The 20,119-nt window shown below is 42.1% G+C and overlaps 1 protein-coding gene across 1 annotated transcript in view; it reads right to left on the reverse strand.

The window, feature by feature from the left end:
- The window catches only part of PRKX (protein kinase cAMP-dependent X-linked catalytic subunit), a 94,372-nt gene that overhangs the window by 21,606 nt on the left and 52,647 nt on the right, over positions 1–20,119 (reverse strand). The window contains exons 4-5 of the mRNA XM_058535381.1: positions 7,873–7,992; positions 862–957 (exon numbers count right to left, since the gene is read on the reverse strand). Coding sequence (XP_058391364.1) covers positions 862–957; positions 7,873–7,992 — 216 coding nt within the window. The remainder of the gene's footprint in view (positions 1–861; positions 958–7,872; positions 7,993–20,119) is intronic.

Here is a 20,119-nt window from a genome sequence, read left to right on the forward strand (position 1 = left end):
TTTTATTTTTCATTTTATTTATTTATTTTTTTTTTTGTGAGGGAGATCAGCCCTGAGCTAACATCCATGCTAAGCCTCCTCTTTTTGCTGAGGAAGACCGGCTCTGAGCTAACATCTATTGCCAATCCTCCTCCTCCTTTTTTTTCCCAAAAGTCACAGTAGACAGTTGTATGCCATAGTTGCACATCCTTCTAGTTGTTGTATGTGGGACGCCGCCTCAGCATGGCCGGAGAAGCCGTGCGTCGGTGCGCGCCCGGGATCGGAACCTGGGCCGACAGTAGCGGAGCGCGTGCACTTAACCGCTAAGCCACGGGGCCGGCCCCATTCTTATATTTTTTAAAACTTGTTTTTTTTCCCCCATTGCCACAAATTTAAAGAAATGCATACTCAAGGTTACAAAGATTGAAGCAATGCAAAAGTTCTTGAAGCAACATGCTCATCACTCAAAATTTTAGCATGATAAAAGACTTTAAGAATGAGGATAATTTAAGCAGAAGAGAAGAGATAAATTCTGCTAAACTCATCAACACTTCTGCCAACTGCAAATCCTCCAGGAGGCGGATCTTTCTTGTGAAATACCACAATGGCTCTCTTACTAAATATGACAACAAACGCCTTTATTTGCTAATTGTAAATACCATTTATCTCAAAGGGCAGAACTATGACCAGGAGTCATTACAAGATTAAGAATCATTAAAATAGAAAATGAAAATCTTTTCCCTTTTTGCGGAAAAGATGACTTCCCAAAAGCGCTTGAGCACAGCCCATTGAAGGTGGCATCCTGCTCAGCTGATGCTCTGACCATGATTTTAAATGCTTTAAAGAAAAATACACCGAATGATAAGGGAAAGGTTTACTTACTTTACACTGAAATCCAAATGTCTGGGGAAATCTATTTTGCCTGCAAGAATTTTTTGATAAATGCCAAATGGGTTGTCATCAAAAAATGGAGGGAACCTGTTAGAAAAAGAAACATCCTTTTTTAGTGGACAGCAAGTACAGAAAAATCCCTACTTCGTCACAATCACTATTTCTGCTGGACAAGGGCAGATCATAATTTATTTCACACACGTGCACTTTCTTCACACACTGGAGTCATCGGGATCTTGGGACTCCAAGAAGGGATGGTTCTGAGAGGTGCCCAAGTGCAGAGGAAGGTCCAGCAGGGAGGAGGTAAGGACCACGAGACCATTTGACCAACTACTGTGGTTGCTTGTACGAAATTAAAAATGTCACCCGTACTAGACCATGAGTAAATGTCTTTGTGTTCTTCACCTGGGTCACACTTAGGGACATGAGTGACAGCAAGGCTGGTTTCCAGCTCTAGCCTTTAGGCAACAAAGCTGTAGCCCAGGATTTGGCAAACTGGCCCCCAGCTTGGTTTTGTAAATAAAGTTTTATTGGCACACAGCCACACCTATTTGCTTGCTGTCTGTGGCAGTGTTACCAGAAGTAAAGATTGTATTCCTGATACAGAGTGTCAACAGACCTGTCTTTTCTAATATGTGGAAATGGAAAAGATAATCTGAAATAAGCTAGAGAGGAAATATACTTAAAAGTGCAAAGACCAAGAAAAATCTAGAAGTTAACCAACAAATATATACTAGATACTTACATGTCCCTAAGCACAAGTTATATTCTTGATATTTTCTCATTTGCCCAAGGCAAAGACCCTCAACACAAAAGCATAACCTCTAATTAGCTTTTTTAGAACTAGATCTTCTAGTTCAGTGAAACAAGCCATGGAAATATCTTATAAAATGTTGCTTTCTAATGATATCCTCATTGATGATGGCAAATTAGAAGGAACAAAAATAATTCTGTTGATTCCAAATCAATTCCTGATGTTTTTAAAGAAAAACTGAGCACAGTGCATGGATTGGTGGCCTCCAAAAAGATGTATCCATGTTCTTACCCCACAACCTGTGAATGGGACCAAATTTTAGAAAGAGTCTTTGCAGATGTGATTAAGTGAAGGTTGCAGATGAGGGCGTCCTGGATGAGGGTGGCCCTAAATCCAATGACAGTGTCCTCATCAGAGACAGAAGAGGAGACACAGACACAGAGGAGAAGCCACGTGGAGACGGAGGCAGAGACGGAGGGAGGCAGCCACCAGCCCAGGGACGCCTGGAGCCCCAGAAGCTGGAAGAGGCAGGAAGGACCCTCCCCTGGAGCCTCCGGAGGGAGCACGGCCCTTCATCTCAGACGTCTGGTCTCCAGGATGGGGAGCTGGATACATTCCTGTTATTTTAAGCCCCCACGTTTGTGGCAATTTGTTATGGCAGCCCCAGGAAACCAATACATAGAATATCCACATTATCTCTCCAAATATATTAAGGAGAAGTGAGAGTAGAAAAATATAAAAAAATAAAAAACAGAAATATGAGGTACAAACGTAGAAATTAATGAGAAAGTTGAAGAAGAGGCAGGTTGATTGGAAAAATAGAGGATATTAAATAAATGAAAATGCATAGCTGTGTGCAAATGGCATAAAATACCTTTTTCTCTTAACTGACATTTCGGTTTTTCAGTTTTACACTTTGGCATGAATAGAGACACAGTGCTGAGAAGGCTATAGCTGTATCTCTTGGAGCCATTGGTTATTAAGGTCTGATAACTATTTGGCCATGTGTGCTTCTAGAGTTACGAGCTACCATGTCTTGAGAAACGACCCAGGCCAGGCTCAGAAGTAAAGCCCTGCACGTCGACACTCATCCAGTCCTCGCCAACCGTGAACGCCTTCGAGTTAATAACTCCCACATCAGCCCTTCCTCCTCTGCCAGACGCTTTCTCCAACAATGTTTGGGGGAGTCATATTCCTCTTTCTTGGGTGGTGGCCCCGAGCACATTCAGCTGTGTGACTGCATTGGGGAAATGTCCATGTTCCGCAATGGAACACTAACCACCAGGAGAAAATGTGTCATGCATATCTAAGGTCATTTATGGAGAATATGAAACGAAGTATTCTTGGGAAGCTGGCACTACATGACAATATCATGGGAAAGGTATGTGAGCAGTAGTTTAAGGAGTGGAAAAAATCATAAATGAGCACTAACAGTTCTTGCCCAAAGGAAAAAGCATGGAGAATATGTATCTGAGAACTAGTACTCCCATAGCATGTGCAAAGCGCTCTAAGAAATCCTCAAATCTCTCTCCATAACCCTACAGAATAGTTCCAATTCTTACTAAACAGGCAATGAGTGCTCATGAAATGGAATTGGGCATTAGAGGCAACTTAAATACCTATGGTGAGAGGTACTTGGAAGGATAATCTGCTCATTGGCATGAAGGCAGACTCAAGAATTTCATCTTAAGAATTCATGCCAATTCTGTCATGTTCTCCATCATCTACTCATGATCATTTTTATATAACCATTCTCCCCACCTAAATCTTCCAGTGAAATGGATTGTCCAGACGGAGGTACCATAGTTGTGACTTCATGCTCCTCATCAGACTCACAGAGACGCCCGTGAGAAAAATACGGGCGTCTTAACCCCGTCACTTAAACCATCAGCCAATGCTTTATCTGCCCACGTCTTTAACAGAGGGCTGGCCTGCAAAGGCAGGTACCTTGGAAATGGGCTCAAGGAAAAGAGGAAAAAGTTTTTGGAGAGAGAAGAGAAGGGGAGGCTGTTATAATGTCACCGTGTATTGACTTCTTTCTCCAAGATCCCTTGCCCTGATAGACTCATGTGAAACATAAATATGTCTTCCTCAGAAAAAGTGGCAAAAAACATGAGCTGGGCTATGCACGGGTTGGGGCAATGTATAGAGAAAGAAAGAGTCCCAGGGGTACCCTGTCTGAGGCAGGAGAGCTACGACTCTCAATGTGGGGTCCCAGGGAATCCCACGGTTCCTCAAGAACTTGTGAGGTCCTTTTTCTGACTACAAATCTGAATGTGGTTGCATTTTCTTCATATATCTCAATCAAAACAACATATCATAGCAGACGGGGTGCAGAAGAAGAGGAAAATCCAGGTGCCCTTGATTAGGCTAGGCATTAAGGAGATTACCAAAAATATAAAACAAGGCCATTCTTCTCTCTAGATATTTTTTTTTTTTTTTTTTTTTTTTTTTTTTTTTTGGTGAGGAGATCAGCCCTGAGCTAACATCCGCCAATTCTCCTCTTTTTTTGCTGAGGAAGACGGCCCTGGGCTAACATCTGTGCCTGTCTTCCTCCACTTTATATGGGACGCTGCCACAGCATGGCTTACCAAGCAGTGCGTCGGTGCGCACCCGGGATCCGAACCAGCGAACCCCGGGCCGCCGCAGCGGAGCACGCGCACTTAACCGCTTGCGCCACCGGGCCGGCCCCCTCTCTAGATATTTTTAATTCTAGGAAGCATAGTTATTTTTCACTAAAAGTTCTATTTATATTAATCTTTCGTAAGTTTATTATTTTACATAAATTGACATATATATTTTTTCATTTCGGTTTTAACTTTAAATGAATAAACATTGACAGATACAACCCACATAAACAAAAGCTCTTTGGGGTTGATAATAATTTTTAGAAATGTAATAACTTTTTGGATAGATGGTTGCTGAAAACTTTTAGGGTCCTTGGGCAAGAATGTTTGTGAACCACCACACTGCAGTTAATGTTCCACATGAATGAGACTCCAAACACAAATTCCATTTTCCATGGAAATATGTCTGTGCAATTCAATCTATCTCCAGAGAGATAGATGTAAAAGGAGATGATGTAAGAAATCAGAGCTGAGTTTGGTGCTACTGAGAAAGCCCATGAGTGATTCTGTTCCAGAATGTACCATACATATTTGATCTGACGTAAACTTCTCATTCAATGAAAACAAAATCCCAATTATGCTATGATTTCATATCAAAATCACATGGAAGGTTTTACCCAACAAATGGTTTTTCTTGTACGGCATAAAAGATTTAAACGACCCATTAAAGCAATAAACAAACAGAGTCCCGCTTCATCCTGCTGAGGATGTGAATATAGAAAATGGAAATCTAACAAGCAAGCTGGAGACAGGAGGTCTTTGAACAAAAGGCCATCTCCACCTTCTGCACAGCAACTCCCTCCTGTTGGTCACCAGGAGAAGTCTCTGGGCTCAAGGGGCCAAGAAGAGCAGATTGGATCAAGTGATGTCATGCAACCAACTCACACAAACAGATGGTTGCAGATCCTGCAAAGTGCAATGAAGAAAACAGAAGGAGTGGTGGTGGGGCAGAGAGTGGGCAGGAGGGGCAGGGGAGGGCTGGTGGTCACGTTACAGGTGAGCTTGCAACAGAGCAACAGAAGAGATGGGGCTAGCAGAGGGGCTACGCCCTGCAGGAGCCTGGCAGACAGGAGAACTGAGTAATGCCTCCTGGCATGTGTGAGAGGCAAGCAGGACGGCCAGCGATCCCAGGAGAGGGGCCAGACCACTGTCTGAGGTGGGCAGATCTCATACAGACCACCTCAGAGCCTCACAGAATAAGGAGCTCTGGTTACTTCCACTAGAGGGCTGCAAAACAGGAGCGACCTGGCCTGGCTGGTGTGGGTACAGGACCCCTCCAGTTGCTTCCAGGAAAAGGTGCCACGGGCAGGAGAGGGTGCAGCTGGAGGAGACAGTGAGGAAACTCAGGAGTGGACCAGATGAGAGCTGAGGCTGGCCGGACCACAGGGAGAGCCAAGCAATGCCCAGGAGGAGTAGGCCAGGTTTGCAGCGTGTGCCAGGACTGATCTTTCTCAAGAAACCCACCCAGAAAACTGTGACTGTCTCTAGCTGCAAATGTGGAAGGTGGAAATGTGCTCACCGTGAACAAATAGCTCACTGCATCATATGAGATGCAAAGGTCAGATTACTGTGCTTTGGGTTAGGAGAGGGTATTCATTATTTATCATCAATTATTCTAATAATAGAGCCTAATAATACACCAGATTCTAATTATATTATTTTCTATTCTATTGCATTCTAATATTCTAATATATTCTCATATGTTATATTCAAATAATATTTAAATAATCCCAATAATTATTTATAAATAATAATTCTAATATAATAATCCTAATATATCCTAATATTACATTCTAACTCTAGTCTATTCTAATAATTTTCTATCATTTCCTATCAATATTATGTTCTAATAGTATATTATATTCTAATATTGTATTTACTAATAATATTCTGTATTATTCTATTCTATAATATTCTATTCTACCCTAATAATACAGAGAAAGGACATGACACATGAACCTCACTCTATTTAAAATCACCGGACGCCGGGATTCAATTCTCCTCAGGCAATGCTGCCCTCTTGTGCTCAAATAATATTACGGAAAGAAAATGTGCTGCTGGCATCTGAGCACAAGCTGATCACTGTGGTGCATAAATAGTTATGGATTGACTCTATGCGTAATTTATTTTAACCTTTGCCTTGCTTAGGACTCCCTGGGCTGGGGTGTATATTAAGAAATCTGATTCTATGTGAATTGCTTGAGACGTCTGAGTAAAGAGTAACAGAAAATTCAAAAGAATAGATAAACAGACGATAGATTGATAGATGGATACAGATAGATGATAGATAATACACAGATTGATTGATAACAGATAAATAGAGATAACAGATGGATAAATCATAGATAGATGGATGATAGATGATAAACAGATAGAGATAGATAGATATAGATGATAGATAGATTGATAGATGACAGATAGAGGATAGATATAAATGACAGATAAGCGCATAGAAAGATGATAGGTAAGTAGATAGAAAGATGATAGAGATAATAGATAGATGGATGACAGACAAACACATAAACAGAGGTTTTCATACATTCTACTCTGGCTGGCCACACTCTGAATGCAGAAAAATGCCTCTTTCCATCTTTCTTTCCACCTTAAATCAGGGAAGGTTTCTGGGTCAAAAGCTCTGGACTTGCCTTGCAGGCAATCAGACAGGTGTGGAACAGGGTCCAGCTTCTGCTACAACTGGGAGTCAACTCAGAGTGTGTGCAAGACTCACGAGCAGGAAACACACAAGCCAAAGAAAGACGACCAAAGGGAAGAGGAGAGAGGGTGGAAGGAGGCAGAGTCAGCACGCCCGAGGGCCCCTGGCAGCTGTCCTGGCACCTCACGGCCAGCTGCCTGTCAGCCACACCATCAGAGAGAAAATCCTAAAAGGAAGAATATTTCCTCGTGGGTGCACACATACATAGCTCCCTTCTTTCTAGAGGCTGTCATTGGTAAATTGTCATACTGCTTCATCGTCTCAGGAAATTCCAGACCAGAGAACACATATGGAAGATCATAATAATAGGACAAGGATGAACTCCAACCCCAAGATTTCTAAGAGGGGGATGTTTGCTTTACATTTCTGTGAGGGGAACATCAGACCTGTCTCATGCATCAGCCAGACTTGAATATTTAACATGACAACACCTTGACCAATGGGCGACCTCTTTAGTGTCTGGACGTGGAGAAGAACTGACCTTCCAAATTTCCTCCAATGCAAGTTTGGGATTTCAGGAAAGCACACACTCTTTTCTTCCTAGCACACTGCTCGTTCATAACATCCTAAACCGTATTTGATTTATTTTTCTTCATGCAACACGTACAGTACTCAGCTCTGCGCATTACTCCAAAAAGACTCCGTGCAGCAGACTAATATTATATTCGAGGAAGACAAGGACATTTAGAGACAGGGTAAGGATCTCTGCAGACATGCACTGTTGTTTCTGCAAGAAGCCTGTGTTTTCACTCTTATGAAAGCCAGCTCAATTTGCATTGCCCTGGGACCACACCCCAAGTATTTGCAACCTGAATGCACATCCTAGGGGTGAACAGAGGCGAGTCAAGACAGCAGGGGAGGGAAGTGCTGGGGAGTGAGTGCAGATTCTCCACGGAAGCCCTACTCACCCTGAGAGCATCTCGAATATCAGGATGCCGAGCGCCCACCAGTCCACGGCTCTCCCGTGGCCTTTGCTCTGGATGACTTCAGGGGCCAGGTACTCGGGGGTTCCACAAAGGGTCCACGTCCTGTGGACAGAGAAGGGAATCCAGAAAACTCAGCTTTGCTTGCGGAACACATTGCTCTTACAAGAGCTGAATGTTACAGTAACTTAGCTGATCCAAATGATGCCCATCTCCCACCCCATGGATACACTGTACCGGATAAAGATGGTAACATTGTCTTAGCTGACTTGTTCCCGTATAAACACTCATTAACTCAAAGATGGTAACATTGTCTTAGCTGACTTATTCCTGTATAAACACTCATTAACTCAAATAGAATCTAAGTCACGGTCTTGTTATCAATGCTGTGCATTGTTTTGTTACTTACCGTTGCTACTCAGAAGCAAAAAATCTACAGGACCTGTCTTCCTATAAAATGACATTCAAGAATTCACTCATCAACCCCATCTCAGTGTGCCCCCTAAGAACCCGCTCGTCTGCTGGTTGTGCGTAAATATGCTCTGTCCTATGAGGGGGAGTTCACAGCTACTGCTAGTTGTCTTCTCTACCTGCTCTTCAAAAGGTTTGAAGTGTTTTCAATGCTATTGTGGGTTTGCTGTCATTTTAGCTTCATTGGTGGCTTTTGGAAACCCTTAGGTTAAGGGACACTGGGATATTTGGAGTTTTAAATGGGGCGGAGAGCTTTGGAAAGGATTTTCTCCGCAGATGAGTTGACACTTGCAAAAATTTAGCTTCTAGCCCCACCTAGAGGACAGCTGGCTGGAAGCAAGGCATTCTGACCAGCCGAGCTGGACAGCACGGATGGTGGAGCTTTCTGGTTGTTTGGTTTGTTTCTTTATTCTGGCCATCTCTTCCTATGCTGCCTCAGATGTCTCTTTTTCACAACAGGTGGGGGAAGAAGTTCCTTTATTTTTCTCCTTAGAAGAGAACTCTCTTTAGACTTAAAAAGAGCCACAATGTTTCACTAAAATCTATAGATTTGTAAAGTTTCTGCTGACATCCCTAAATTTGATGCTCTATTGAAAATGCAAGACCAATTTTCTCCTAATTTTCCTCAAAAAATTAATAATAGAACTACCATATGATTCAGCAATCCCACTTGTGGACATATATCCAAAGGAAATGAAAACAGGATCTCAAAGACACATCTGTACCCCATCTTCACTGCAGCATCATTCAGAATAACCAAGATATAGAAACAACCTAAGTGTCCATGGATGGATGAATGGATAAAAATGTGGGATATATACACAGTGGAATACTATTCAGCCATGAGAAAGAAGGAGATCCTGCCATTGGGAACAACATGGATGGACCTAGAGGACATTACCCATGGTGAGATAAGCCAGACCAAGAAAGACAGACACTGTATGATTTCACTTATATGTAGAATCTAAAATAGTAAAACTTATATAAACAGAGGTAGAAATAGGCTGGGGGAGGAGGAAATGGCGATATGTTGGTCCAAGGGTACAAACTTTCAGTTATAAGATGAATTAGTTCTGGGAATCTAATGTACAGCAAGGTGACTATAGTTAATAATACTGTGTTGTATACTTAAAATTTGCTCAGAGAGTTGATTTTAAATGTTCTAACCATCAAAAAGAGAATGGAAACTATGTGAAGTAATGGATGTGTTCATTAACTTGATTGTGGTGATCATCTTACAATGTATAGTAAATCATCAAATTATACACCTTTAAAAAAAAAATCACATTGTACAACCTAAATATATATGATTTTTATTTGTCAATAATATCTCAGTAAAGCTGGAAAAAAAAAGGAGAGGAGATTAGCACACAGAGGGAACCATGTGAAGACATGGAGAAGATGGTCTACAAACCAAGAAAGTTCAGAGGCAGAGAGGAATGGAACAGATCCTTCTCCAGAGCCTTCGGGGGAAGCACGGCCCTGTCAACACCTTAACTTCAGACTTCTGGCCTCCAGAACTGTGAGACCATCACATCCTGTTCTTCTAAGCTCCTGAGTTTACGGTCCTTTGTTATGGTAGCCCCAGGAAACGAGCATGTCCCCCCATACGAGGTCACATCACGTGGCCACTCAGATGGTTCAAGTTTACTTCTAAGCTCCTGGGGTCTTCACCCTCCATCGTGTGAGTTATAAATTGTGTTGTGTAATGGAGTACAAGCTAAATGATGGCAGGAGAGGAACAACATTTGAAAATATAACTAGTGGTCAAGAAAATTGGGATAATGATGTCGTTTGTCTCTTCAAGCACTTAGAGCACCCACTCGCCTACTAAGACTTTGATAGATGATGCTACGTCACTAAGATGGGAGGTGACAGGTCAGAGAGGGGGTGTGATGGGCTTTCCTGTGAGTAAGAACTTAGGGTCCTCTTTGTGACTTTTCGTCCTTATGAGCAAGAAGAAAAAGCGTCAAAGGGAAGAGACAACCACTTCTCAGCCATTACAAAGCGTATTATCAAAAAAACAGAAAACAAGTGTTGGTGAGGATGTAGGTAACTGGTACCCTTGTGCACTGTTGGTGGGAATGTGAAATGGTGCAGCCTCTGTGGAAAATTGTGTGGAGGTTCCTCAGAAAATTAAACATAGAATCACCCTATGATCCAGCAATTCTACTCCTAGGTATACACCCAAAAGAAACGAAAGCAATTACTTGAAGATATATTTGCACACCCACGTTCATAGCAGCATTATTCTCAAGAGCCAAAAGGTGGACGCCAACCGAAGTGTCCATCAATGGATGAATGGATAAAGAAAATCTGGTCTGTCCACACAATGGGATATTTATTCAGCCTTGAAAAGGAGGGAAAATTCTGACACCTGCTGCAACATGCATGAACCTTGAGGACATTATGCTCAGTGAAATAAGCCAGTCACAAAAGGACAAATACCATAAGATTCCAGTCATATGAGATCCCTAGAGGAGTCCAATCCACAGAGACAGAAAGTAGATGGTGGTGCCTGGGGCTGGGAAAGAGGGGATGGAGAGTTAGTGCTTAATGGAGACAAAGTTTCAGTTTGGGAAGATGAGAAAGTTCTGGAGATGGATGGTGGTCATGGTTGCACAACAATGTGAATGTACTTAATGACACTGCTCTGTGCACTTAAAAATGGTGAAGATGGTAAATTTTATGTGATGTATATTTTGCCACAATTAAAATTTTAACAAGCGCAGAAACAGAAGAGGCTAAGAGAGCAGGGTGTCTCCCATAGAAGGGAGATGCAAGAAGTGTCTAATGAACAAAGTCAAGGTAAGGTGACAAGGAATTGGGCAAAGGCTGGACAAAGGGTGGCTTTGGAAAGGACCCGGGAATCCGTAACCCTAGAGAGAGAGCTGAGTCTGAGCCGTATCCAGTTGGCGCTCTACTGCCAGGTAGAATGTCGCTCTCCACTTAGCAATTCCGACCTCAAGCTTACCTCCAGACCACGTCTGCCCGTCTTGCCAAGGGTTGCACTTGTGTTTGGTGCCTGCCTGCAGACAGGCAGAAAGGAGTGGTACCTCAGGAGAGGACACAATATAGATACTTTGCAAAGGACTCTTCCAAAAAAAGATGCAATGATAGAAGCATTGATAGAAGAAACTCTACTTTGCAGGTTTAATGTAGAGAAAACAAAAAGTGAGTTCAATACAGTCTGCAAATGGATATGCCTGTCCACTCTCTCCCTCTCTTTGCACATTACCAAGCATGCACTAGCCTGTTTTATAAGCAGCGCATCTTGTCCCAGCCCTCCCAGGTCTAGTGGCGTGATGGGGATCTAGGGTTAAGCTCCTCAGCTCCTCCCAAGAACCCACCCCAAGGTCCTCTTGGGTCTCTTTTTGCTTCCCTTCCCCATGACACCTCCCTATGCCCAACCTGCAACTCTTTTTTCACCCAACACACTCTCTCCTATTTCCCTATAACCCCTTGTGATCAAAACAAACCGACTGCCACTCAAACTTCAAATCCTGGTGAAGGAGTGGGGCCATGTTACACTGGCTCAGATAGAGATTTTGCAGCCCCTGGAACAGGCAGTCGGCAACTGGCCAGGAATGAAGGTATGGCAGGCAGGAAGGTACCGCAGGTGGCAGCGAATACAAGAAAAGAAAGGAGGGGTTCTTCTCACACAGAGTAAAGTGGGAGGGGCTCACTCTTTCTCCTGGTCTTTTCAAGTTAGAGCCAATCACGGTACACAGAACCACCTAGTGGTCCAATGAGGAGCTTGTCCTTCTCTAAAGTCTAAAGACTGAGTTCAAGGCAGACTATTTTAGAAACATCGCTTCTCCCGCCATGCCCAACTGAGTCAACCTTGGTTGCTCGGGCTCATGACACTATAATTCTGCAGAACAATCAACTTATTGGCCCATTAACGGTGGATTTCCAGACTGATAGCACATCCAAGGTCGCCTGAAGGCCGCCTGGCAGCGTAGCTCTTAGCTGATTTCCAGACCAGGTAGAGGTGACAGCAGGTAATTGTATACGCATCAGGTGCAGCGTCTCCACTTACATTTGGAAAGTGAGTCTCTTTTTGGCTCCATCCTAGTAAGGGGCACAGATCTGTGTAAATTTCCAGTTTCTAAGTAGCCACAGGTAGGCTGACACCTCCTTAGAGTAAAAGCTTCCTGAAAAAAGTCCCAACGCTTCTTCGATGTACAGAGGCATCAAGTGCTATAAAGAGCTTCAGACTGCAGTAAATATGCTAAGACAAGACAGAGAGCCCTGGACGTTATTCTGAGACTGCTGGTCCAGGCTGTGAATTATTCATGCCTCTGGTCTTATCTCTTTTCGCTCACTTGGCTCTTGGAGAGGGCAAGGTGACACCCATTGTTCTCAGTTTTCTCACTGTTATCAGTTCCACTATGGCGGGGTATAGGACGGTGTGTTAACAAAAAATAGACAAGATGCTCTGTAAAGTACAGAGTCAAATGCTTATGTATTCTTAATCCCCCATTGCCTTCCATGCTGTCTGTACTGGGGTGAAGTGTGTTCCCCAAAATTCCCAAACCCCTGTGCTTGTAAATGGGATCTGATTTGGAAATAGGGTCTTGCAGATGTAATCAAGATGAGGTCATACTGGGTTAAGACAGAACTAATCCAATGACTGCTGTCCTTGTAAGAAGAGGAAGAGAGAAATCTCTCTCCACCACGTGAGAACTCAGTGAGAATAAGACCATCTAAAAGCCAGGAAGAGAGTCTTCACCAGGAACCGAATCACCTAGCACCCTGATCTTGGACTTCCAGCCTCCAGAATTGTGAGAGACAAATTTCTAATAAGGTCATCAGTCCCATCAGATTAGGACTCCACTCTCAGGACCTCATTTCACCTTAACTACCTCCTAAAAGCACTATCTCCAAATATAGTCACAATGAGGGTTAGAGTTTCAACACGTGAATTTTGGAGGGACACAACTCAGTCTATAACAATGGTAGTGACGGTGATAACGATAATGATGGTGATGGTGATGATAATGATGGTGATGGTGATCGCAATGATAACGATTATGATATGATGATGGTGATGATGTTGGAAAGGTGGTGATAATGATACCTGGTGATAGTGATGATGATGATGGTGAGGGTAATGATGGTGATGATGATGGTGATGGTGACTGTGATTATCATGATGATAATGATGATGATTATGATAATGGTGATGATGCTGATAGAGATGATGGTGATGAAGATGATAATGATAATGATGGTGATGGGGATGAAAAAGTCAGAAGCACCTCATATCTTCTCAGCGGCTACTATGTGCCAGGAATGGTTCTAAGGAAATACTTTCCAATGAGCAGATGCATCCATTCTTACCAACAACCCTATGGGCTAGGAACAATTCTCCTCATTTCACAGATGGGCAAAGCAGGCACACAGAGGCAATAACAACACGCCCAATCTCACAGCTTGGCAGTGTCATGGGTCCAATAGAGGCAAGTATCTCCAGAGCCACCCTTCAGTCCTAACCACTGCTTTGCGTTGCTTCCATGAATAGAGGGTGATGGTAACAGAAAGAGGTTTGACCTGGAAGTGGGAAGGTGCTACCACTTGGAAGTTGTGGGAACGTGCGCAGGTTATTTCACCTCTCAGAGCCTCAGATTCCGCATCTGTAAAATGAAGAGGTGGGGCTGGATGAATTCTAAAATATTGTGTGTGAAAGAGAGAGAGAGACAGACACACAGCGACGGCTGCAGGGATCCTTCACATTTCCCAGGCCCATGTGTCTATGTAGCCTTTGGGGAGTAAACCATAGTATTTCCTGACACACCAACACAAGAGGAGACAAGCCCCTGGCAACCGCTATTCTACTTTCTGTCTCTACAACTCAACAACTTTAGGTACCTCCTATAAGTAAATTCACAGAACGTTTGGCCTTTTGTGTCTGGCGTCTTTCACTTAGCATAATGTTTTCAAGGTTTGTTGATGTTGTAGCACGTGTCAGTATTTTATTACTTTGCATAGCTGAATAATCTTCCCTGATATGAATATATGTTCTGGCCAATTTTAATCAGCTCACAAAGCAGATGGTCTAGTTCAAGGATGGACAAAGTTTGTCTGTAAATAGCCAGAGAGTAAATATTGTCAACATGGCGGGCCATCTGGTCTCTGTCGCACACACATAACTCTGCTATTGTAGCATGAGAGCTGCCATAGACAGAGTGTCAACAAACAATGCAAATGTGTTTCAATAAAACTTTGTTTATAAAACACAAGTGGTGGGCCAGATCCCGCCGGCCATAGTCTGCCGAGCCCTGGTGTAGTGGAAGAATTAGATAGAGGGAGAGGAACGGATTTCAAAGCCTGGCTTTGATCCAACACTCTGATACCTGAGATACATCTCAGTCCTGTACCGTTTCTGTTTTCACATCCATGAAACGAAGGCCTTCATCAGTTTCATGACTTAACTTGTTCGTTCTCTATATTCCTAAATAAAGGATTTAAAAACATTAGAACCCACATCTCGGGCTAGCACATCTCAACCACAGTGTCACCTACAGAAGTCACCTCTGTGTGGTATTGTGAGCACTTGTTGCTGTGAATAAATTACACGGTTAAACAAGATTTTCAGGGTAAGCAAAGAGATACAAGAATAATTCATAAAAATTAAGTGAAAACCCATAGGCTTAAATATGATGTGGAAAATTTGGACTCATCATTTACTTTTCTCTTAAAAAAAAAATGTATTCTTTAACTCTGTCTGCTAAGAATTCCTAGAAGCAATGAAACCCCAGTAGCAAAGAGCACCCAAGTGCACGCAGCCTGGTGTCCAAATACTGTTTCCCACCCAAGTGTCTAGGCCTCCGTGAAGAAGTGGCTGATTCCGGGGTGGAAGGAGGAGGACATATGAAAGCCTGGGCTTCTTCCAGTGAATGAACACAAGGAAAGCGAATGGGATGCTGACAAAAGCATACAGGAGGCAGCTTGAGGGGATTCCTACACAGAAGGGACTGTTTTTTTTTTTTTAATTGACACAAATTCCCATAACATACAATTAATCATTTTGAAGTGAGCAATTCAGGGGCATTTAGCACATTCACAATGTTCTGCACCCAGTACCTCTATTTAGTTCCAAAACATTTCATCAACCCAAAAGGAAACCCTGAACCTATTAAGCAGTCACTCCCTACTAAGATGGGGTCAATATAAGCATCCAAAAAGAAAAAAAAAAAGATTGTTTTGGATGAAAATGCATGAGATCATGTTTTTTGAGTGGAGAGGATTATTTTTAAAAAATGCATTGGCAGCATTTGAGGTCACTAAGGTCCCAGGTCACGATTTTGGAAACGCTTAAATAAAGTGAAAGAAGGAAGCATGCCTCCTGCCCTCTCGTCAAGGGCGGTATTTCAAAGTTACCCAGTGGTTGATGAGGGAAAGTGGTTCTTTATAGAAGAGTTCCAGCTGAGAAATGCAGAAGGGATGACCGAGCCAGAACATCACCATTTTGCCATCTCTCCTGGAATGCCAGAGCAAGGCAACTGCCATCGGTGGACCCAGAATCCACAGTTCCAACGTTGACAGGAGCAAGAGTGGACAGTTGGGAGGAAGGTTGGGCTGGTATCACCTGGACCCACAGAGCAACCATCTTCACTCCACTTACAGCAGGACAAGAGGTGTTACGTGCTTCTTGCCAGGACGGAAAAGCCACAACAAGAATACAGCACCAGCCATTTCTCAAAGAGAAAAAGGAAAGAAAGGAAGAAAGAGAGGGTTGGAGAGAGGGAAGAAGAATCCAATGACGCTGCTTCTAATGCAGTCCATAGATCTAACCACTGGTTTACAAGACATCCAGGGGACAGAAGAACAAAGAAAGTGACACCATGAAGAAGCAATCTGCCCAATCTAGACTGTGGGGCTTCTCACAGGGCAAATGGCCCAGTTCATTTGACAAATAAATGGCAGAAAGGGAAAAAAGTTGGAAGGTGCACTTTATGGATTAAAGGGAGCTAAGAGACAAATCAGCCAAAGGCAGTGTGGAAACCTTGGTTAAATCCTCATTTTTGAGATATTTCGGGGAAATTTAATTTTGACTGGGTGTTAGATGATAGTAAGGACTTTTTTATTGAAATTTCTAAGATGTGATAATGGTATTGTAGTTGTTTTTTTAAAGTTCATGATCTGTTAGTGACAGGATGGTGGGTATTTGCTTTAAAATAATTCAAGAAACACAAATGGGAGAAGGGGTAAAAAGATCAAATTAGGTGACAAGGCTTTGATGCCTAATGTTGGGGACACCAGGAGTAACTATTCTCTCTACTTTTCTCTCTGCTTGGAAATGTGAAGTAACAATTGTAAAAGATTAGGTTCCCTATTATCCTCAGAAAGATGCCAAAAATAAAAATCTAAGGGATGGTACTGAGTTTAACATTTGAATTTAAATAGCTACAATAGAATAACCAAGAAAGAGCTGTTGCAGCGAAAGAATACCATATCTGAGAAGGTATCTTCTGTATTTTACTTATAAAATCAAATTAAATGTATCAGTAGCTTCTTTTGATCATTTCAAAAAATCAAGAATAATTCTAGTTCATCTCTAAATCTTTTAGGCGGGCTATGTGCATAACGTAAAATATGTTTGTAAAATAGTTTCATACAGCAATAAGAAATATCACTATAAGAAAACATGAGTTTTGTAAGATCAAGTTAGAAGAGAAAAACATCAGGGCTGGCCTGGTGGCGTAGTGGTTAAGTTCGCATGCTCTGCTTCGGCAGCCCAGGGTTCGCGGGTTCAGATCCCAGGCACAGACTGATGCGCTACTCATCAAGCCATGCTGTGGCGGCATCCCACATACAAAATAGAGGAAGACTGGCATACATGTTAGCTCAGGGACAATCTTCCTCAAGCGAAAAAAGAAGGATTGGTGACAGATGGGCCAATCTTCCTCATCACAAAAAAAACAGAGAGAGAGAGAGAAAAACACTGTCTGTCACTGACAATCTAGGAAAAGCCTCATAAATCGAGTCACTATGAGCAAACGAGCATAAGATTCATAAAGTGAGGAGAGTACTTAATTACAACAAGCTTAAATACATTGTACCCCAAGCTATAAAAAAATATGAGAAACACACTTCCCTCAATTATATGTTCAAAAATATTATTCGAGAGGAAGTCGCTCTGTTTTGTTCCATCTATGCTGTAGTGATCCCTGGAGACTTTGGTGAATTGCTTTCCATTTTTATTCAAAAGTCATGGTTGGTGTGTGAATCCTGAACCAGAGGAGGGTCCGTGTGTATGTGCCTACGAGCACCGCCTCCCCAAGGCTGGCCCAGAAGACAGGGACTTCATTTAACAAGCCGAGAATGTCAAACAAAAAGGAGAAAAAAAGACCAAAAAAATATTTTTGCAAGCTACACTACCCACGACTAGAAAGACGAAGCTCTTTGTAAAAGCGATATATGAAGATGGTAACGAGGCCGTCTTTTCTGAGATTCAACACATTAAGTAAATGAATTGCTTGACGTTATATACTAAACTGTCTTCATCCAGTTAATCTTAAATGGATATAATGGATTAACTGGATAGAAACATGGTTTGCCAAACTTATAATCAAGTGAATATGTGAAACATTTTATTTCTGGAACCAGACTTCCAAATAAAATGATTTAAAAAAAAATAAATACAGGGTATACTATATATATACACATATATATATATTTTTTTTTTAATATGCTGTGTATATACCACATGCTGCCAATAGAGGGTGGCACCAATGTGATAAACCAACTTTTTTTAAAAAAGTGAGGTCTTTTCTCTGTAAAAGCAAGTCATTTTTATACGCTTTATTCTTAAAATGGAATAGATGAACTTCTACAGGGGAAAATCACATTAAATTTTACAGCATTACAAAATGTTCACAGGAGGTCCCTTTCTAAAGACCATCAGAAAGACGAGTCATTTAGTGTGAAACTGCTCCCAAACCAAGTTTCCCCGCAATGCAAATGTTTCCACAACGTGGGGAATGTAGTCTTCATCTTACTCAACCCCATCTCATTGAGTAATGGGACAGTATGGTGTATTTTCTAGGTCTGCCAGTCCAATATGGAGCCACTAGCCACATGCAACTACCGAATACTTAAAACGTACTGAGGATCTGAAATTGTAATCTGATTTTAATTAATTTAAATTTGCATTTAAAAATCGATACTCAATGCAGTTACTGAAAGACTATTCAGTATTTTTGGAAAGCCTGGGCTTGTGACTCTGATTCTCCAAATGCAAATGTTATGGACTCTAAAGACTTTACTATTAAAATGATCTACACTTGTTTTCTTTTTTAAAACATGGCTACAGGAAAACTTTAACACGTGAGGTCTGTGTTCTATTTCTGTCGTATGGCGCTGCTCTAGATAAAGAGAAATTTTAGGAACATAAATTACGATAATTGTCCAGAGGACCAGGACATACATCTTTGTCCCTCTAAATGGAATATTTTACGACTGCAGCTGTGACGGTATTAGAAATAATATAGTCTGGTCTCTCTCGGGCTCTGTCGGGGTGTGCCTCTCTTTAACATCTAATTGTACCAGGCGACTTGGTGGGCACTGGGGCTAAGGGAAAAAGAAAGCTTACATTGTATTAGGGCATAAAAATAACAACAACAAAAACCACAGCAAAACAACCCCAAAACAAAACAAAACAAAACAACCTAGAAAAGTAATGTGTGATGTGAAGGAGAAAAAGAGCCGACAGAAAATGAGGAAGTTCCATCACCCACCTCCATTAGCCAGCTCCCCCTTACTCCCTTCTTTGGACTAAAAATCTACAGTTGCGATCAAAACCAAACCTTTAGACTCCAAGAGAAGACCCCAGTGCTTCGGGCGAGGGGTCCTATACTCCCGGCTTAAATGCATGGGATCTAAATTTTAAGCATTTTTCCTGTATTCGTTTTTTTTTGCTGAGGAAGACTAGCTCTGAGCTAACATCTATTGCCAATCCTCCTCCTTTTTGTCCCCCAAAGCCCCAGTAGATAGTTGTATGTCATAGTTGCACATCCTTCTAGTTGCTGTATGTGGGATGCAGCCTCAGCATGGCTGGAGAAGCGGTGCGTCGGTGCGCACCTGGGATCCGAACCTGGGCCGCCAGTAGCAGAGCGCACGCACTTAACCACTAAGCCATGGGGCCAGCCCTTTTCCTGTATTCTTTATGGTAAACGCTGCATTGTTCTTAATGGAGGGAATATGCTCTCTATACATCACAGCAGTAAAAGACCATGAAAATGAAACACATAGGGTTTTGCAAATACATTAGCCTCACTTATGCTAATGTTGTACTTTTATACATTATATAGTGTATAATTACAGTCACGTGCCACCTCACGACGTTTTGATCAATGGTGGACCACATATATGATGGTGGTTCTATAAGATTAGTGGTGGGCTATACAATCTAGGTTTGTGTGAGTACACTCTATGATGTGCTCACGACAAAATCACCTAATGATGCATTTCCTAGAACGTGTCCCCGTGCTTAAGCAATGCATGACTATATACACATTAGCTATAAACATTCTTCCCAGTTAAAGAGAGCATTCTGGATCACTGGAATGAATTAAGCTAAAAGGTATTTTAAACTGAACTATGTAAGAGTTTATTTTATATAATTCTTCTTAATATCAACTCTCTGGTGCTAACCATGTTGAGAACATTTGTCCCTGCAATTCCACTTTAAGAAATGTACATTATGCAGGGCTGGCCCCGTGGTGTAGTGGTTAACTTCAGCATGCTCCGCTTC

This window comes from Diceros bicornis, chromosome X, assembly GCF_020826845.1.
Source record: "Diceros bicornis minor isolate mBicDic1 chromosome X, mDicBic1.mat.cur, whole genome shotgun sequence".
Lineage (NCBI taxonomy): Eukaryota > Metazoa > Chordata > Mammalia > Perissodactyla > Rhinocerotidae > Diceros > Diceros bicornis.